The sequence below is a fragment of the Furipterus horrens genome, unplaced genomic scaffold (assembly GCF_987537825.1).
Source record: "Furipterus horrens unplaced genomic scaffold, mFurHor1.1.pri manual_scaffold_6, whole genome shotgun sequence".
Lineage (NCBI taxonomy): Eukaryota > Metazoa > Chordata > Mammalia > Chiroptera > Furipteridae > Furipterus > Furipterus horrens.
Window position 1 is genome coordinate 67,167,800 of NW_028327176.1, and position 20,459 is coordinate 67,188,258.

At 49.7% G+C, this 20,459-nt stretch overlaps 1 protein-coding gene across 1 annotated transcript in view; it reads left to right on the plus strand.

Moving 5' to 3' along the window:
• ATOH8 (atonal bHLH transcription factor 8) overlaps nucleotides 1-19,597 on the plus strand; it is a 33,302-nt gene extending 13,705 nt beyond the window's left edge. The window contains exon 3 of the mRNA XM_090280319.1: nucleotides 19,533-19,597. Coding sequence (XP_090136445.1) covers nucleotides 19,533-19,538 — 6 coding nt within the window. The 3' untranslated portion in view covers nucleotides 19,539-19,597. The remainder of the gene's footprint in view (nucleotides 1-19,532) is intronic.
• The last annotated feature ends 862 nt before the right edge of the window (nucleotides 19,598-20,459 follow it).

Genomic DNA, 20,459 nt, shown 5'->3' on the forward strand with positions numbered 1-20,459 from the left:
AATAGAACTACCTCAAAGCTAGAAGCAACCAGAAGTTCCAAAAAATCAAACTGCATGGAAGTCCAACAAACAAAAATATAAAGAAGAAATACTCATCCAGACAGGTAGGAAGGGCGGAGCCAGGGCGGAGAGGATGCGGTGTGGTGGTGGCAGCAGCGACGGCAGCGGCAGGCTGGCAGAAAGAGCAGTCACACATTTTAAAGTTAGGAGGGACACCTGCGGAGCATTCCCAGCTCCTCACTGGACCTAGCAGCTCATGGTCCCAGCACTGGGGAAAATCAAGCCTCATTGCTTCTGACTGTGCAGACCAGTGGGGGTTGGGGTGGAGGCAGAAACTGCTGGCCTCTCAGCAGAGTCCACTTGTTTAAAGGGCCCCCATGGTCTTAGAATGTCTGTAGATCCACCCATTCTGGGAACGACGACTAGGGCAGCAGCTAGAGGGGCACCAGTCCAGTGCGGAAGTGGGAGAGGTGTCTGGAAAAGGGGTGAGTGCTGGGCAGGTGGCATTGTTCCCTCTTGGACCCCTCCCCCACACCCCCACATACAGCACCACAACGTGGTGAAATAGGTCGCCCTGTACTGATGAATCCCTAAGGCTCTGCCCCTTACAACATAACAGAAGCGACAGCTCTACCTGGGACGTGGAGGCAAACAAACACAGGAGCCTGTGAGAATGAGGAGACTGAGAAGTATGGCTCAAAGGGGGAATGGATCAAGGTTCCAGTGGGAGAAGTAAGCGATGAGGAGATAGTCAACCTCACAGATGAGGAAATAGACTACCTAACAGACGCAGAATTCAAAACACTGGTGATAAAGATGCTCACAGGCTTGACAGATATGCTTGAGTATGGCAGATACCTAAGGGGAGAAGTGAAGGCTATGCTAAGTGAAATGAAGGAAAGTCCACACAAAACCAATGGTGAAGGGAAGGAAACCGGGGTTCAGATCAATGATTTGGAACATAAGGAAGAAAAAAACAGTCAACCAGTACAGAATGAAGAAGCAAGAATTGAAAAAAGTGAGGAAAACTTCCCAAATTTTGTGAAGGAGATGGACATACAGGTCTGGGAAGCACGGAGGGTCCCGGGCGAGCTGAACCAAGAGGGGACCACACCAGGACTCATCATGATTGAGATGCCAAAGGTGAAAGATAAAGACAGAGTCCTGAGGGCAGAAAAAGAGAGGCAGAGAGTTGCCTACAGGGGGATACCTATAGGACTATCAGCCGATTTCTCAGAGGACACTTTGCAGGCAGGAGAGGGCTGGCAAGCACTATTCAATGTGATGAAAGGCGACCTGCAACCAGGACTACTCTATCCAGCAAGGCTATCATTTGGAATGAAAGGGCAGATGAAGTGCTTCTCAGACAAGGTAAAGTTAAAGGAGTTCATCATCACCAAGCTATTATCATATGAAATGTCAAAGGGACTTACTTAAGAAAAAGAAGATCAAAACTATGAACACTAAAATGACAACAAACTCACAACTATCAGCAACTGGATCTAAAAAATAAAAACAAAATCCAACTAAGCAAACGGGAATAGGAACAGATCCTAGGTATAGGGATCCTTTGGAGGGTTATCAGCTGGTAGTGGGGAAGGGGAGAAATGAGGAAATGGTGTAGGGATTAAGAAGCATAATTGGTAGGTACAAAATAGACAGGGGAAGTTAAGAATAATATAGGAAAGGATAAAGCCAAAGAACTTCTATGCACGAGCCATGGACATGAACTAAGGGGGGTGGGATTGCTGGATGGAAGGGGTGTATTGGACAGAGGGGAGCAAAGGGGAAAAAAATTGGAAGTACTGTAACAACATAATCAATAAAATATACTTAAAAAAAAAAGAAAAAGAAAAAGAAAAGGGCAGTTCCCGGGGCTGGATGAATGACTGATCAGCCAAAATGCAGGTGAGGGCAAATAGTTCTGAGTGGAAGACCCCTCTCTCTTTAGCACTTCAGGGCAAACCCCTGCTCCTACACCCTTGGAGGGGGCAAGCGTGCAGGCAAACCATAAATCCCTTGGCTTCTAAAGTTCATGGGCTCACACCAAAAAACATGCATGGCCTTGGTTATACACAGTAATTATGCTAGTGAACAGATCACCACCAAAAACGACATGGACCATGTGGTGAGTATGCACTGTGTGCCAGGCACCTGACATGCATTATCTTTACCCCTTCCAACACGAGCCCCTTCCCCTGTAGCGCAGAGGGGAAACTGAGGCCAAGAGAAAGGCACTTGCCCAAAGCCATCAGACTAGAAGTGGTGGAGCTGTTTCCAGTCTGTGTCTCTTGGTTCCAAAGTCTGAGCTTGTCAACGCCTGAGGCTGTGTCTAGCCCTGAAGCTAACACACTTGCTCAGCAGGGTGGCCTGTGCTCAGGAGTCACCCAGCAAATGCCCAGTATGGGGTCTTGCCCAGAGCGACAGCTCTTATGTAAGCAGCCAGGCTGCAGCACGTGGAGGCTTCATTAAGCTGCGGGGAGCCAATAGCCCACTGGGGGTGGCCCTGGGGGTGGTATGGGGTGGGGTGGGCTAGGGGGTGCCACCAGCGAGGTCTGACACTGGGTTAAGTTGCCTGGCGGCCTCTGGCTGCAGCTGGGAGCTCGCCTGGTTCCCATTCGGGCGCTGTGGTTTTGATTAGCTGTTCTGTGAGGCAGGCCTGGTGGTGAGTCCATGGGAGCTCCGCTGGAACAGAGGGTCCCCCGCCTGCCGCCGCTGGGGCCCCCCCTCCTGGCAGCCCCAGACTCCAGATGTTCCGAGCTCTCGCTGGGAAGGCCTGCTGGCGCCACTGAGGGCAGAGGGCAGGGAAAGCACGCGAGCTGGAAGCCCAAGCACTCAGTCACCGCAGGCCTTGGCAGCCCGCCCAGCCCTCTGCTGGCACATTCCCCAGCTCTCCCCTGGCCATCTGTTCCCAAAAAACCCTTTCAGAGCCTCATCATCACTCAGGATACAACAGCGCGAGCAGCTGGTTTGGAGGCAGCAGGGAAAACCGTGCAAAAGGTCCTTTGTGAGAGAGGAAACTCACTTATGAATAACAGGGCTGGACGCCGTAAAAGTTGGCGACTGGAATTCTTGTTTCTCAGGCGCCGCTGTTTTCTCTTGACTTTTTATCTCTGGTTTTTATTTTGTTTCCTCTTGTTTTTTTTTAATGTTGTTTCTTCCTCTTACACAAGTTGTGACTTTTTTTCTTCCTCTAAGGTGCATAAAGGCCACCTAATTAGTTCCCCTGGCTGCTGCCTTTTTTCCTTCAGAGCTGTTAAAATTGGGGATGGTTGAAAGTGCCTGTTTTCAGAACACCTTGGCTTGAGGGGACAGGAGAGGAAGAGGCGCCCGAAGGGCGCGGTATGGGCAGGGCCCAGGCCCATCGCTATGTTCAGCAGAAAAAGAACGCAGTGGTAAACTGAGCACAAAGATGTGAACAGTGCCCATGTAGGGGGAGGGGAGGGGGCAGAGATAGCATGGAGACCCCCATCTGCTCATCAGAGAGCAACACGGGATGCTTTGGGAGAGCCGTGGTATTAATACACACCGCGGGACCTGGGCCCCTCAGCTAATTGCAGTATGACATGAAGCCTTTTTAAAGAACTGGCTGCCGCTGCTGCCAGGAACCTCTGGGAGACGTCTGCCGGGAATCTGGGCACCTTCTGGGAACAGTCACCCGGTAGCCTACCGGGGGCCCATGGGGTGCTGGGGCGGGGCTGGCAGCTGGAAGGCCAGCATGGGGAAGAAAGGAGAGGGCAAGGCCTGACCCCTTCCTTACCAGCCACCCCCCCACCCCCAGACCCACGAGAAGGAGCTGAGAGTCAGGCCTGCGGCTGCCATTTGGAGGTGAGATGCCTTCCAAGTGTCAGATGGTGGTGATGTGAGAGGGTGGGGGGCACAGGCCAGGGGCAGGGGACTGGGGGTTTCCTCTTTCTTGATTTCCTGTACCCCTTTTACACTGCCTCCTACCCACTCTTCCCCACTGTCCTATCAGACCCAGAAGTTCCAGCAGCCCCTCACCCCAGCACGGGAAAAAGCCTGTTATCCATGCTGCTGTGGGTGGCCAGTGTTTCACAAGCGAGAATTCTGGGCTTTGCAGGGTATTTGTGCATTTCATCTACACTTTTCTCAGGCCCTTGTACTTCATTTCTCTTGCAGCCCTCTCTCCTCTCCTCCAGTTTCAGTTGGGGAGGCAGCAGCTCCAGCAGGACCAAATATTTATGTTTATTGCAACCTCAGGGCCATTAATCTGAAGGGCTCAGGGCAGGGCAATGAGATCTACCCTTTGCACTGTGGCCATGCTGGGCAGGTGCCTGGAGGCTGAAGTAAGTCTCAGCTCTGTTCCAGGGGCTGTATGACTGGGTGGCCTTGCTCAAGTGCGTTATCTGGGAGCTGCCCACCCTGCCTCCCAGATCCATATAGGGATCAATGGCACAAAAGGATGCAAAATTGATTTGTCAGTTCCACTTTCCCTTGCATGTCTCCTGCTTGAGAAGTTAGTCTTCATGTGGCTGAAGGTGAGGAGGACCTGGGGAAGGAGGAGTGTCCGCTGGCCCAGGTCCCTGGCAATGATGTGGAGCTGGCCCAGTGGCCAGAAATTGAAAAGGGGGAAGAAAGGGTGAGGGGTGACTGGGCCTGGCCTGACCTGCCCATTGCCCAGCCTTAAGCCCCTGCACCCAGCACAGTGGGAGGCCTAGAACAGAGGGGCACTGGCAGGACCTGGTTCCCCAGCTGTCTTGGGGAAAGTTGTCCCCTTTCTACCTGTTCCAGTGAACCAGAAAGCTGGTTCTAGGGGAAATACAAATCCTTACCTTCCTTGAGCTCCTAAAGCAAATATTTTATTATATTTTTTTTATTTTAAAATATATTTTATGGATTATGCTATTACAGTTGTCCCAATTTTTCCCCTTTGCCCCCTCTGCCTGGTAACCCCCTTCCCTCCAGCCCTCCCCTCCTTAGTTCATGTCCATGGGTCGTGCATATAAGTTGTTTGGCTTCTCCATTTCATATACTGTTCTTAACATCCCCCTGTCTATTTTGTACCAAGCAGTTATGCTTCTTAATCCTTGCACCATTTCCCCCATTCTCCCCATTATCTCTCCAAGCCGATAACCCTCCAAGTGATCCCCTTACCTATGATTCTGTTTTTGTTCTGGTGGTTTGCTATTTTTTTTAATTTAATTTTTTCGATTCATTTGTTGATAGTTGTGAGTTTGTTGTCATTTTAGTGTTCATAGTTTTGGTCTTTTTCTTAAATAAGTCCTTTTAACATTTCGTATAATAATGGCTTGGTGATAATGAGCTCCTTTAGCTTTACCTTGTCTGGGAAACACTTCATCTGCCCTTCCATTCTAAATGATAGCTTTGCTGGATAGAGTAATCTTGGTTGCAGGTCCTTGCTTTTCATCACATTGAATACTTCTTGCCAGTCCCTTCTTGCCTGCAAAGTTTCTTTTGATAAATCAGCTGACAGTGCTAGAGGCACCCCTTTGTAGATCACTCTCTGCTTTTCTCTTGCAGCTTTTAAGATTCTCTCTTTATCTTTAATGTTTGGAATTTTAATTATGATGTCTTGGTGTGGTCCTCTTTGGGACTAGCTTGTTTGGGACTCTCTGTGCTTCCTGGACTTGTATATCTATGTCTTCCACCAAATTTGGGATATTTTTCTTCATTATTTTTTTCACATAAGCTTTCAATATCTTGCTCTTTCTCGTCTCCCTCTGACAGCCCCATGATTCAGATGTTGGCATGTTTAAAATTGCCCCAGAGGTTCCTAAGCCTCTCCTCATTTTTTTCAATTCTTGTTTCCTCTTTCTGTAGTGATTGACTGTCTTTTTCTTCCTTATGTTCCAAATCATTGATTTCAGACTGGTTTCATTCCCTTCACCATTGGTTTTGTGTGGATATTCCTTCGTTTCACTTAGCATAGCCTTCACTTCTTCCCCCCATTTCTCCTCCTTCCCCCTCTCAGCTGGTAACCCTCCAAATGATCCCCATATCTAGGATTCTATTCCTGTTCTCATTTGCTTAGTTGGATTTTGTTTTTATTTTCTAGATTCAGTTGCTGATAGTTGTGAGTTTGTTGTCATTTTAATGTTCATAATTTTGATCTTCTTTTTCTTAAGTAAGTCCCTTTGACATTTTGTATAATAATGGCTTGGTGATGATGAACTCCTTTAGCTTTACCTTGTCTGGGAAGCACTTTATCTGCCCTTCCATTCTAAATGATAGCTTTGCTGGATAGAGTAATCTAGGTTGTAGGTCCTTGCTTTTCATCACCTTGAATACTTCTTGCCAGTCCCTTCTTGCTTGTAAAGTTTCTTTTGAGAAATCAGCTGATAGTCTTATAGGTACCCCTTTGTAGATAACTCTCTGCTTTTCTCTTGCTGCTTTTAAGATTCTCTCTTTATCTTTAACCTTTGGCATTTTAATTATGATTAACACAAATATTTTAGTAGGCAAAGTAGGAACCATTTCCTCCTTCCAGGGCCTCCACTGTCTGCCAAGAATTCACAGCCCCCTGGGGCTGGCCCAGTGCCCAGTTGCTCCCCTGCTCAGTCTGACTCACCTGAGCCCCTCCCAGCAGCTCTGCTGAAAGCCAGATCTCACCACCTGACTCCCCTGCTCAGAACCCTCAGGGGCTCCCCAGAGAACGAGAGAGGGAGCTGGGCTCCCTTATAGGACACCTGACCCTCTCCCTCAAGTGACCTGGCTCTAGCCGGTCACTCCCTGTATCCCAGTTTATATGCCAATGACATGGAACTCCTTGCCCAAAGGGGCTATTTATGACCTCTGTGCTCATGCGATCCCTGCTGTCTGGTATGCCCCTCTCCCCTTCTGTCTGGCTCACTCCTGCTTATTCTGGAAGGCTCTGCTCTTCCTGGAAGCCCTCTCTGACCCCTACCCTAGCCTCCTCTCAGGGCCCCATGGCATGGCCACCTCTTTGCTCTCAGCACAGGGGTGTGTACAGTCTAATTCAGGAGAGCGACATATGATATACTATGAAATAATGATATAAAATGTTCTATTATGAGATACTCCATTATGTGCTATATTAGAGTTCATTTTATATCATTACATTATATTATATTTCTAGGTGATATGTCACATGCTCTATTATGGGATATAGCCAGTACAGTATGTTAGTTATACAATGTTTATTTGAGCTAGACCTTGAGCCTTTTCATCTTTGTGTCCCAGCTGCTGTCACATAGTAGGCCCCCAAATAATTACACACTGTTCTTTCAACTGAAATCCACACTTTCGGGCTGTATATTCCTATGGTAAAGGCAAAAACTCTAGGGAAGGAACTAGGGACTTCAGGAAACAGCTAGAAAAAGGTCAGGGCTCCCTCAGACCTCTGTTTGGGGAGCTTGTGCTTTATTCTCCTTGAATTAGTGAGGAAAGCTTTACATTTCAGATCACAGAAAACCCTCAAGCAGCAGCTTAAACTTCCAGATTCCCCTGTTTCTTATAGTTCAGGAGGCTCTGGGGATGTCAGGGCTTCAGGCTTCTTTTGATCTTCGCCTCAGGCCGCAGAGTGGCTGCCATAGCACTGCACACTTCATCCTCACACTGCCTCCAAAGGAAGTGCCTCACTCTTCCCTCAAAGAACATTACTCCTCACTAGTTCAGCTAGTCCAGCCCAGACATCCCCTACTGGGTGTTCCTCCTGAAACTGAGAAAGACATGAGGGTCTCTCAGCTGGGAAGGCTTCAGGGTAAACAGTCACATGGCTCATCCCTGGAGGGTTGACCCTGATGTGTGACAAGGTGATTTTCTTCCCAGTGGGGCTAACCAGTGTTAGAACCTTAATCATGATGGCAGAACCCCAGCCTCACGAGCTTGCCCACTTCTCACTGCAGCCCTGCCAACTAAGTAACAGTAGCCCTGTTAGCCCCATTTTCTGTGAAGTCACCCAGAGGCACATGGCTGGCAGGACTGGATGGGGCCCAGGCAGGCTCATCTGCCCCATGAACCAGACTATCACTGTCATCCGCTCCTGGTAAGGAGAAGGTGTGAGCTGCAGGGGTTGCCTGGCAGTGTAGGACCTGGAGCTGGCAGACGTGGGCCTACATTCCAGCCCAGCCACACATGAGCTTTGTAACCTCAGGCACTTGCCTCCTCCAAGGCCCACTTTCCTCATAAAACACAAGTAAAAATGTTCGTGGGTCATGAAAGGGCTCATCGGCTAAAAGCGCAGCTCAGTCCAAGGGGGTTTCTGGAGGATGCTGCTAGTTCATCAGGAAGGTGGGCAGAGGGACCTGAGTATTTCCTCCCCACTCAGTGACTTAGAGAATGGATACTAGACTGGCTGTCCACAGAGGACTTGATTCCTGGCCAGGCAGATGACACCAGATCTGTCTCTCTGCTGTCTGCTGCATGCGTGTATGGTGTGCATGCACTCACCTGCACAGGTGTGCTGGTGCATCTGTAGGCACTGTCCATCGGGATCAGATGGACGGCCTCCGCTGTGGTGGTCCACGTTCCTGTCCAGGTGGGAAAGGGGTGCCCATTGAGAGACAACTGAATGTCTTAGAGGGTTTCAGAACTTGCCCCTCTCCCCAGGGGCCCTTTGAGATAGTCCTTTGGTAGCAGGTATGGCAGAGCCAGGCAGCTGGGCCCATGGGGGCAGCCCCATGAGCCCACCCAGAAGATGTAGAACAGCTACACAGTGTTGCTGAGAATCACCTGCCCCTCCATGACAGTGATGAGCTCCTGCCACCCTGTCCCCACCACCACGCACACACAGGATGTGGGTGGGCAGCCTTAGTGGTTATTTGCAAACCCACCCCCTTTACACAAACACACAGTGATTCTTCACTTGTTCAGTCTCTTTAGTTACATGAGCAGAAAAAGATGAAGAAAGCAGGAAGGCCCTGCACATTTATTTAAGAATAAATAATTTTGAGTGTTCAATATGCCAGGCATTGTTCTTGGTGGTGGGTGCTTTGGAGAACAAAACAGACAAGACCCTACCCTTTGGAACACAGAGCTAAATGACACAAAGGCCATGCATGAGAGCTCACAGGACTTTCTTTGGAGACTACTACTCACAGTCTGTTCTTACAAGCTTGACTCCCTGGTGTCTCAAATCAGAGCAGCTGAACAGCAATGATCTATTGAAGTGGGAAGACAGCTCCTGGAGCAGGTGCAGTGACAGACCCAGAATCCCAGCCAGTGGCCTAATCATCTGGGAAAAAACAGGGAAACAAAAGGAGCAACACCAGAGGCTGAGAAGAGCCAAGAGGCTTGGGCCCATTTAGTGTCCGGGCAAAGGGCCCCAGAAGTCTCCAGGACCCTGGGTGGGCTTGACCTTGAGTTGTCAAGAGGAAGCTAAACTACATCCTGTAACATCTGGCTGAGAATGCATGGAAGTGCCTCAGCTATTGGGAAAGGACCTGCCCAAGCTGTTCGGCACAAAAAGCAAGAGGCTTCCTTTCTTTAGAGAAACTTGCTTCTGCATAGGGGCTGCTTCTCCCAGGATGTCAGCCTGTGGAGCACAGGATCCCCAAGGCTTTGAGTGTAGCTCGGCTTGGTCTAAACACTCAGAAAATATTTGCCAGATGAATGGAAGAATGGGAGCACGAGGAAATAAGGTGTTTCCGGCTGTCTTCCACAGTAGCTAATGGGCAACTCCTCTGTGCCCAGGACTGAGTGGGGCCTTGGCAAGCTGAAATGGAGCCACAGTTCCTGTGTTGAGCTGATGGGCAAATGGGGGAAGACACATGTAAATGCAGACCCACACACATGTGTGTGCTCTGACATGGGATGGCCTAATGCTCAGTGCTTGGCTTTGTAGCCATTGTGTTCTTTAATCCTGCCTACTACCTTATTACCATCTTTTAGATGAAGAAACTGAGGCACAGAGAGCTTAAGTAATTTGCTCAAAGTCACACAGCTGGTAGAATGGGGAAATCAGAATTCAAACAGAGGGCGTTTGGTGCCGTAGCTGGTGCATTTAATCGCCGTGCTTAACTGTGGAGCGGTGAGTGTGCATGGGGAGTGTATGTGTGTGCACTTGCATGTCTGTGTGTGCATGAGTGTGGGTGAAAGAATTGTTTGTCTTCCCAGTCTTGGCCTCTCCCTTATGCAGCTGGGAGCTACTTTGCTGTTGTCACTGATGGTCAGGGACAGTAAGAAAAGAGCCCTGATCAGAGATGTCCTCATTCCTCCCTGAATCCCATGGTGGCTCCCAAATCTATCTATGAAGGGCTTAGGGATGATGGGAAGGGCTGGGGGAGGTGTTCTTCTCATCCTAAAACTGCATTTTCACACTTCTAAAAGAAATCATTTGATTGTTTGGGTTGTCCAGGGGCCTCGTGGCTTCTCCCAGCCACCCCATGGTTGCTATCACTGGTCCTGAAATATCCAGAACTAGACTCCTTTCTGTGAGGATACACACTGTGGTCTGTACATAGGCTGGCCGGCGAGCACTTTGGCATGAATTGGCTTGTCTGCTTGGTGCCCCATCACTCCTGCTGTCACTCTGTGGTGAGGACTGGGAGGCAAGGACTGAGATAGGCAGAGAGGGATGGGGAGCAGTCCCCAGCCCTGCGGAGGCAGGCCTACCAGGGAACCCTCGACCCTGTGGTTGGGTATATGCGTGTGTGTGGTGTGGCGGTCATGAGGCAGGGCCTGCTGGGAAGCTGTGTGGGAGCAGGGCCCTCCTCACCTGGATAGTCCATCTATTTGCCCAGCTGTCTGATCCCCTCCAGCCTGGATGCTTCCTCTGGCTGTGGGGCAAGGTAATGAGTTGCTTGAGCTTCTGTGTCTGGAAGAGCAGCATTGAAGCCAAGTGGAATTGGCTGGACAACATCACAGGATGGGAAGCAGATGGGAAGCTGCAGCAGCTGGGCCTCAGGCACCACCAGGCCAGTTCAACCCTTGCAGTGCCCTGTACTGTGGGTGGGGTGGGGCCCAAGAAAGACAGATAGGCTGATGGACGTGGAGAGAGATAAATGCAAGGGAGGCCAAGAGAGAGTTGGCACAGAGACATACAGGCAGAGCATGGAGAGAGAAACAGAGAGATTGGCAGCCAGAGAGAGTGGCCTGTAGCCCAAGAGGTGGCCTTGGGTCTCCCTGACTGTCCCTTGCAGGTCCAGTGGGCTCTTTATAAGCTCTGGGCCTGGCTCTGGGAGCACCAGGCCAGCCACCTTCCCTGAGGCTCCAAGAGATGAAGGCTGAGATTCTTTTAGAACTGAGGAGGGTGGTGGCTGAGTGGATGGTTTGGGGACTGGCCAGTCCTGTTTGCCAGTGAAGAAACTGAACTCTCCAGGGGTTGGCGGTTTGCCTTGCTCTGCTGCGTCCTAGCTGTGTGACCTAGGGCAAGCGAGGGGATTGCCCAGGCCCCGTTTCCTAGGCTGCAAAATGAAAGCAGCACCGAGGGACTGTGTGAGACAACTCGTGCAGAGGAGGTGCCTGGTGCGAGGCCGCCGAATAATGGCAGCTCTGGGCACTGAGCCACTCTCCTGTCCCCAGGCCTGGGAGGACAAAGGTGTGGAAGATGACGTGGCCCCTTCCCTCGGGATCTCTGGCTGAAGCAGGTATGGGGAGTGAGCGAGGGGAGGGTGGTGGTTACACCAACAATAATTTGTGGCACAGAGAGATGTAGGAGTTGGTACGAAGCGCTTTGGGAGTTCCGAGCAGAAACATGTTTCCCCAGCCTGCAGTGGAGGTGGGAGCCAGCCGGCTAAGAGGCTTGACTGGAGCTGGCCCTCACTCTCCTGGACTGGGACAAGGGGTGGGGGCGGCAGGGACACAGCCAACACAACTCCTCCCCCCTGAGCTTTTGTTCCAGGGGGCAGGAGTGACTCCAAGTAAGGCTCTGGGACAGTGTGGGGTGTGTGGACAGCGCGTGGACAGGAACCCTGAGACTCAGCTCCACCCTGGCATCTTAGCACAGGAGGGGTCCCCAGGGTTACCTGCTCTCATTCTCAACATTGTCTGATGTGTAGTTGTATCTCACTGGTAGGAAAGTTCTAGGTCATCAACTGACTCTGAGGTTTGAACACACCCATTAACCTCAGTAAATGAGGGGTCTGGCCTGCCAGACCCACCCATGCCCCAGCCTGGGGAGCCGGGGCCTGTGGGGCGAGGCGGCCTCTATACCACATCCAGGGATGCAGCCAGCTCAGTCACTGTGCTGGTCAGCGGCCTGAGGGACAGAGCGGGCAAGGGGCCGACAGACAGCAGTGACCAGCAGCTGTACCCTGGGCTTGGACTGTAAGTTGCCACAGGATATGGACTATAACCCCAGTGTCTATCATAGAGCTGGCACCCAGCAGGAACTCAATAAATCTTTATTTGAGTAAGTGAATTTTTCTCCCAATTCATGGTCCCCAGGGAGATTCTTTTGGCTCACAAGGAGTTTGGTCATAACTTCTCAACTCTTAGATGCCTGAGACTTCTGAGGGCCCTCCCAGCCTGGACACAGTGTGATCCTTTATCCACGCTAGGTTCCTACCCTTGGCAAATAGCCAACTCCAGCTTCTCATAAATTTCTCGCCTGTCACCCATGGTGCCCAGGCCAGGCAGGTTGGGAGGCACTGGGGGTGGCCTGGTCATACCTGCTTCCAGTTCCCTGGGAAGTTTGGAGGCTGGAAGCCCAAGCCTGTGCCTATGCCCAGAATAACCTCAGCAAAGCCTGGCCCTAATGAGAAGATGTGGAAGCAGATCTGCCAAATGTAAAGATGTATGAGCTGTTAGAGAAAATACAAACACCAGCTTACGGTGCAGTTTGCACAACGTAACTCTACTTTCGTGAAATACTATGTAGGTGTATCCAAGCATAGGGGAGTAGTCACCCAGTGTTACTTGGGAATTTTCTTTCAGTGGGGAGATTGAGGTGATTAGATTTTTTCTGTTCCCTCTTCTGTATCTTCTAATTTTTCTATAATTAGCATGCGCTAATTATGCAAATTAAAATTTTTTAATAGCTTTATCAAGATTATAGTTCAGCCATTCAGTCGGTTTTAGTATTTTCACAGATATGTGCAACCATCACCACAGTTTCTGAACATTTTCATCAGTCTAAAGAGAAACCTCGTATGTTTTAGCTGTCACTCCCTAACCCAGGCCACCCCACCCCCAGCCCTAGGCAACCACTCATCTATCAATTTCCCTGTTCTAGACATTTCATGTGAACAGAATCAGATGATATGTGGTCTCTTGTGTCTGGCTCCTTATACTCTGCATACTTTCAAAGTTTATCCATGTTTTATCATGTACGTTGGTCCTTCATTTCTTTTTATGGATAAATAATATTCCATTGTATGGATATACCACACTTTGCTTATCTGTTCGTCAGATGATGGACATGACTTACGTAATTTTTAAAACTGTGTTTACTTTTTTAAAAGAATACATTGAAATCAAATGAGTCAAGATGATAGTTGGTTCAAAGTGACTATTTCTGGTTACTTGTTTGAGACTTTTTAGCCTATTTATTCTATGTTTTCAAATCCCAGTTAGTCAAACCGAGGACCTCGGACTTTGTGGGAATGTGAGCCAACACATTTCAGCCCTTCCACTGTGCTCCAGGCCCGGACAAGGGCACAACTCCATTGTCTCCTTGCTTCTTTGTAAATGATCTAGAAGGTGGATACTATTACTGTGCTCATTTTAAAAATGAGGGAATTAAGGCCTGGAAAGATGAACCGGCCTGCCCAGGGCCCCATAGCCCACTGAATTTATGGACGAGATGAATGAACCCCAGTGTTCAGCATTCAGAATGGGACATGAAATCCCCTTTTAGTCCACATATTGGTGAACTTAAAGGTGAAAGGTAAAATAATGCTTAATAGTGTGCTTGAGAAATATTTCTCCCATGCTCTCCTTGCTTGTCTTTCATACTTCAGTTTTAAAATAACATTTGAAATCTGACATCTCTTTTTAGGACAAATCAATTAAAAAATCTTTTAGAATTTAAATCTCATTACGTACCATTTTTTTGCAGGTAGAAGGCTGTATCCGAAAATGTCTTATTTGAAAATAGTGAAAAGTGGTTAACTAGGTAAAATGGACATCAGTGACTGAAAATGAATTTAAAGGGTAAAATAGTTTAGAAGGTAGGTAAAATTGTTTTCTTTAATGGTCCCAATGTGATGAAATTACCTTGCAGCACACAGAAGTGATCAAGAGAGGAACCCAATCCATTTAAAGCCAGAGGCGAACTTAGTAAGCAGAGGAAGTGTAATTAGGAATGAAAAACTGGAAATGAACAGAAACAGAAAAGAAGCCAAATTGTTCCAGAGTTCACAATAAATACCAAAAGTTTCTCTAACGTACAAGCACATTTACAAAAATGCTCAAATGTTACATTTGAAATAGGAAACATATCCCGTGGTATATAAAAGCTACAGTAAATAAAACCCCTGCACCTAGTAATATTTATTCACTCATTCAACAAATATTTGTTGAGATACTGTTGTGTGTCCAGCACTGTTCTAGGCACTGAGACTGCAGCAGTGAACAACATGGGCCACACCCCTGTTCTCGTGGAACTGATGTGCTGACCACAAAACAAGTGGACAAAGAAAAAGATGATATCTGAATGTGATAAACTCAACCATTTTCCCACACTAACCAGATCACCTCGATCAGACTCAGCATGTCCGTCCAGCTGAAAGGGACTTGTCTAGCTGTTTTCGAGTTTGTGTTTGCAGCAGAGCCTGTAGTGAAAGGGCATCTTCTGTCGTGAGGGGCTGTGATGCAGAGGGCTCCTTAGGGCAATGAGCCAAGAGCCAAGAGCCTCACCCAGCTGTACCCAGAGCCTTGGCCTCCAGCACCCACAGAAGGCCAGAGTGGGAGGGATGCCAGAGGCCCCCCCAAGCTGTGCGTCCCGTACGTTGGTGTTGTAGCCATCTGTCTGTGGTGTAGTTGTCAGGGGGGGAGTAGTTGTCAGACTCCTCCTCTGTATTTTTGATTATGTGCACACACTCACCCCCTCCCAGATCCCCATCCCCCCACATAGCTCATTCTGAAGGGATAGCAGAGACAGGGTTCTCTCCCATTTCTCAGTCACAGCTGATTGGTCCAGGAGAAGAAATAAGTCTGAGGCTGGACCCATGGGGTCTCCACTAGGCCTCTGGGGTTGGGGTGCTGGAGACTGGGCCAGCTGATAGGCAGGAAAGAAGCAGATTCCTGAAAGTGGCCTCATGCTGGTTTTGGTTGTTACCTAGAGGGTAGGGCCACCAGTGGCCCCTACTGAGGTTTGCAAGTGCTTTGCTGCCTTTCCTAAGACTTCTCCCTGGCCCTTTGGTGGCTTTAAATAAGCTTCACTTTACCAGAAGGTTGACTGAGTTTCTACTCATGATGTAGTTGCAATCAAATTGTCAATCACTTGGGTTCAGAAAATACTGGGTAAATAAAGACACAGGAATTTCTTTACTGTAGGACTTTACAGAATTTTTAATATGCTAGTAGACATAGTGACATTATAGGATGGGACCAAGGTATGTGGCATTTCCCAAACTCATGAGAGATATCTCACCTGACTAGTGTTCTGCAGAGCACCTTCTGGGGACTGGGAATCCACATACAACCCCCTTGCTGCACAAGTGAAGGAATTAAAGCACAGAGAGGGAGGGAGTTCCCCAAGGTCCCACAGTTGGTTAATCGCAGAGAAGGTCCTGGCATCTAAGACCTCCCAGTGTCCTTCCCACCACGCCCTAATAGATTTAAGGTGCCTTGGACAGCTGATGTTTAGACAGGATTTCTAGGCCCAGGTGGGTGGTAGGAACACAGGTCCAGTGTAGACTCAAGGGAAAAGGTGGGGTCAAGAATTGAAGGTCAGGCCTTGGTGAGAGAAACCCCATCTCCCTAGCTCTTGGGCAGTAGCCACAGCTTCAGTAGGGTGTGGGAGCTGGTAGAGGTTTTGGGGCTGGGCACTGGCTGCCCTGGGCCACTCCAGCTGGCCCAGCCTTTCCACCTTCCCCCAGACCACAGGCAAGCTGAACAAGAAAGGAGCTCAGCCATCCTCTTCAGGGCCCGCCCAGGCATCCAGCGCCAGGAAGACGTGGGCTGTAAATCACCCTGTGGACCACAGACCCAGTGCCATCCCCACGGGTTTCCTTTCCTGCTTCTTAATCCTCCTCCTCAGACTCCATAACAAAAAGCAGATTCCTGCTGGGGCCAGCCATGCACCACAGTGCTCTGGGAGAATGAGCCTGGACTCACCACATCAAGATGCTCCCTCCTTCCCCTTTTCTGTTTTTGCTTCTTAGCCTCTGTTAGCTGGAGGACCTGCCCTCCTCCTGGCACAGCTCCCTTCCCCTCCTTGGACCCCACTTTCAGCCTTGCCCAGCTTCACACCTTGGCTACCTGCTGAGCAGGGCCGCTCCAGGTCTGTGGCTCATAGGCCCTCTGGCCTCGTGGTTTGGCTCCATCCCGGGTGCCTGGGCCTCTGTTTCAGCAGGAGCAACCATGACACTCTGGATTCAAACCCTGATGCTGCCAGCCTGTAGTTCTTTTTGCTCTGAGCCTGAGCTGGGGATTGCTCACCTCTGAGGTGGAGTGAGGCAGCTCCCTGGCATGTGGGAGGTGCCTGAGAGATGTTTTGTTTTAAAAACAAGTGCTTAGCTGTTTGTTCAGAGTTGTTACAAGAATCAGGAGAGAAGTATTTGGAACTGCTTTATTAGTGATGTGCTGAGCTGGGTTAAGGGACTGTTGTCACTCATTCACCTGGTCAGGGTGGACTTGGAGACCTCACAGATACTCCCCACCAGCTCTGACCTCCCCCAAAGGCTCAAACCCCAGCCCCCCATGACCTTCTCTATCTCCTGGCCCTTCCTGGTAGCAGGTCACACCCTTCAGTCAGTTTTCTCACAAGCAACACCAAGTTCATCTCCAGAGTGAAGTTTCTGAAGGTTAGGACTGCGAGGAACTTAAGGATGGTCTTCCTCGGGTTTTCTGGTCATGCTCCTTAGAGCCCTGGCTTCTCAAGATGTCCTGGGGAATGCAGCATTGGAGGGAATGCGATAGGACGCTGTGTTCCCTCTAATGTGTCCCCCTCACCCCAGTGCTCCAAGTAGACCAGAACCATGTTTTCTGTGTTAGGGTCCACAACTCAGACTTAATTGCTAATGCTTAAAAGAAAGTCCAAATATTATTGACTTGCTCCACGTGTGTCATTTTTCTAAAGTATATTTTATTGATTATGTTGTTATAGTTGTTCCAATTTTTTCCCCTTTGCTCCCCTCTGCCCAGTACCTCCCTTCCCTCCAGCAATCCCACCCCCCCCTTAGTTCATGTCCATGGCTCGTGCATGTAAGTTCTTTGGCTTCATCCTTTCCTGTATTACTGTATTCTTAACTTCCCCTGTCTATTTTGTACCAATCGATTATGCTTCTTAATCTCTGCACCAGATCCCCATTCCTCTGCCTCCCCCCTCCCAGCTGATAATCCTCCAAATGATCCCCATACCTAGGATCTGTTCCTATTCCCATTTGCTTAGTTGGATTTTGTTTTTATTTTTTAGATTCAGTTGCTGATAGTTGTGAGTTTGTTGTCATTTTAGTGTTCATAGTTTTGATCTTCTTTTTCTTAAGTAAGTCCCTTTGACATTTCATATGATAATAGCTTGGTGATGATGAACTCCTTTAACTTTACCTTGTCTGGGAAGCACTTCATCTGCCCTTCCATTCCAAATGATAGCCTTGCTGGATAGAGTAGTCCTGGTTGCAGGTTGCCTTTCATCACATTGAATACTGCTTGCCAGCCCCCTCCTGCCTGCAAAGTGTCCTCTGAGAAATCAGCTGATAGTCCTATAGGTACCTCCCTGTAGGCAACTCTCGGCTTCTCTCTTGCTACCCCCAGGACTCTGTCTTTATCTTTCACCTTTGGCATCTCAATCATGATGAGTCCTGGTGTGGTCCCCTCTTGGTTCAGCTCGCCTGGGACCCTCCGTGCTTCCCAGACCTGTATGTCCATCTCCTTCACAAAATTTGGGAAGTTTTCCTCACTTTTTTCAATTCTTGCTCCCTCATTCTGTACTGGTTGACTGTTTTTTTCTTCCTTATGTTCCAAATCATTGATTTGAACCCCGGTTTCCTTCCCTTCACCATTGGTTTTGTGTGAACTTTCCTTCGTTTCACTTAGCATAGCCTTCACTTCTTCCCTTAGGCGTTTGCTGTACTCAAGCATATCTGTCAAGCCTGTGAGCATCTTTATCACCAGTGTTTTGAAGTCTTCATCTGTGAGGTTGGCTATCTCTTCATCGCTTAGTTCTCCCACTGGAACCTTGATCCATTCCCCTTTTGGGCCATACTTCTCAGTCTCCTCATTCTCACAGGCTCCTGTGTTTGTTTGCCTTCGCATCCCAGGTAGAGCTGTCGCTTCTGTTATTTTGTAAGGGGCAGAGCCTTAGGTATTCATCAGTACAGGGCGACCTGTTTCACCACGTTGTGGTGCTGTATGTGGGGGGGCGGCGAGAGGGAACAATGCCACCTGCTCAGCACTCGCCCCTTTTCCAGACACCTCTCCCACTTCCGCACCGGACTGGCGCCCCTCTAGCTGCTGCCCTGGCCATCGTTCCCAGAGTGGGTTGGTCTGCGGACATTCTAGGACTGTGGGGCTCTTTAAACAAGCGGACTCTGCTGAGAGACTGGCAGTTTCTGCCTTCACCCCAACCCCCACTGGTCTGCACAGTCAGAAGCAATGAGGCTTGATTTTCCCCGGTGCTGGGACCATGAGCTGCTAGGTCCAGTGAGGAGCTGGGAACGCTCCCCAAGTGTCCCTCCTGACTTTAAAAAGTGTGACTGCCCTTTCTGCCAGCCTGCCACTGCCGCCGCTGCCGCCACCACCACACCGTGTCCTCTCCACCTCGGCTCCGCCCCTCCTACCTGTCTGGATGAGTATTTCTTCTTTATATCTTTGTTTGCTGTACTTCCATGCAGTTTGATTTTCTGGAACTTCTGATTGTTTCTAGTTCTGAGGTAGTTCTATTCCTTCTTAGTTGTGGAGGGAGATGCAACATGTCTGTCTACACCTTCATCTTGGCCGGAAGTCACGTGTGTCATTTTTGATGAGGACACTGAGGTGCAGATAGTTAAGTGGCTTGTCTCAGGTCATGCAGTTGTCAGGTGGATGGGCTGCAATTAGCCAGGCTCTTGACACCTGGTGCAGTGCTCTTGTCGAACAGTGCAAGAAAAGGAGCCATGTACAGCCATTCTTGTGGGAGTCACACCCCTCAGAGGTGTGACAGGGCATTGCGATCTCAGGACTAGTCCCTGAGCTCCCTCAACTCCCTGCAGTCATGTCCTTTCCCCCAGCACATCAGCAGTAGCTCTGAAGTGCCAACGGGGAGTGAGTAAGGAGACAATGTAGGTCCTGGAGGCAGCCAGTCCTGGGTCCAAATGCTGGTTTGACCACCTTCTGCAGCCTTCCAGACACAGTCCCCTGCTGGAGCCATATGAACCCCTCCCAAGGAAGCTGTGATGATTAAGTGAGAGGAAGTGCTAGGGGTACTGGTGCCTATTACCCATTGGCCTCTGGAAACGAGAATCAGGATGAGTAGGGGCAGCTTCTGATGGTTGGTTTTTTTCTTTCAGGAGTGACTGGCCCTGGGCTAGACCAAGGACACTGCCGTGTGCCCTCTTTTCAGCAGAGCCTGAGGAGAAGGTGAGCTCACCGAGTCCAGCCTCGTCGTCTTCTTCAAGATGCCGCCAGAAGCTCAGACCACTGCCTCTCAGCGTTGGACAGGAGCACATCTGCCTCCCTCTTACCACTCTGCCCTCCCACAGCCACTCCACATGACTTTGCACTTTGCCCTCTGCCTGGTGGGGAGGGGAGAGGTCAGCCTTCTTCTTGCCTGGGTCCTGAGGCCCAACCTCTGGCTGAGGAAATTCATTGCCAAAGACACCACAGAGACATTGAACAAAATGGGTGAAAAACCCCAGTGTTGCCCTAAGACTTTTGCTCCTCCTGTTGCCTGACTTCCATCTCAAGCCAAAGATGAGGAACTCACAGAAAGGTGAACTTTGGTGACCATTGGAAGCACCTGACCTTCTGACCAGGACCTCTCTTTCTACACTGGACCCTGAGCTGGCTGGGTTCAAGATAAGCCTCCTGCAGGCTGTGAGAGGCAGGCCGGGGGTGCCTGTCGGGAGTGGGATCTGAGATCCTGGCCCCCTTTTCCCCTCCCATTGACGTCCCAGGCCTCTGACCCTGATTCTCAATGTTCCCTGGGCCCAGGCTTCTTCTTGGGCCCTGAGCATTAAGGGAAGAGGGTAAGGCGACCTTCCTAAGGGTCTTTGTTCCTGGTCAGCCACTCCCATGACCCGCCTTCCAGGCTGGGCAAACAGGATGGTGCCCTGCTTGGAGCCCAGTGATCTCTTATTAGCTATGCAGGGGGCAGAAGAGAGGAAGGGACCAGGGGAATGGGCTAGTATGTGGGGGACTGGGAATGTTCAAAGCCAGGGCCTGCTCCTTTCTTTGCTCAAAAGGCCATAGCTGTTCACATCTGTGCTCAACCATCT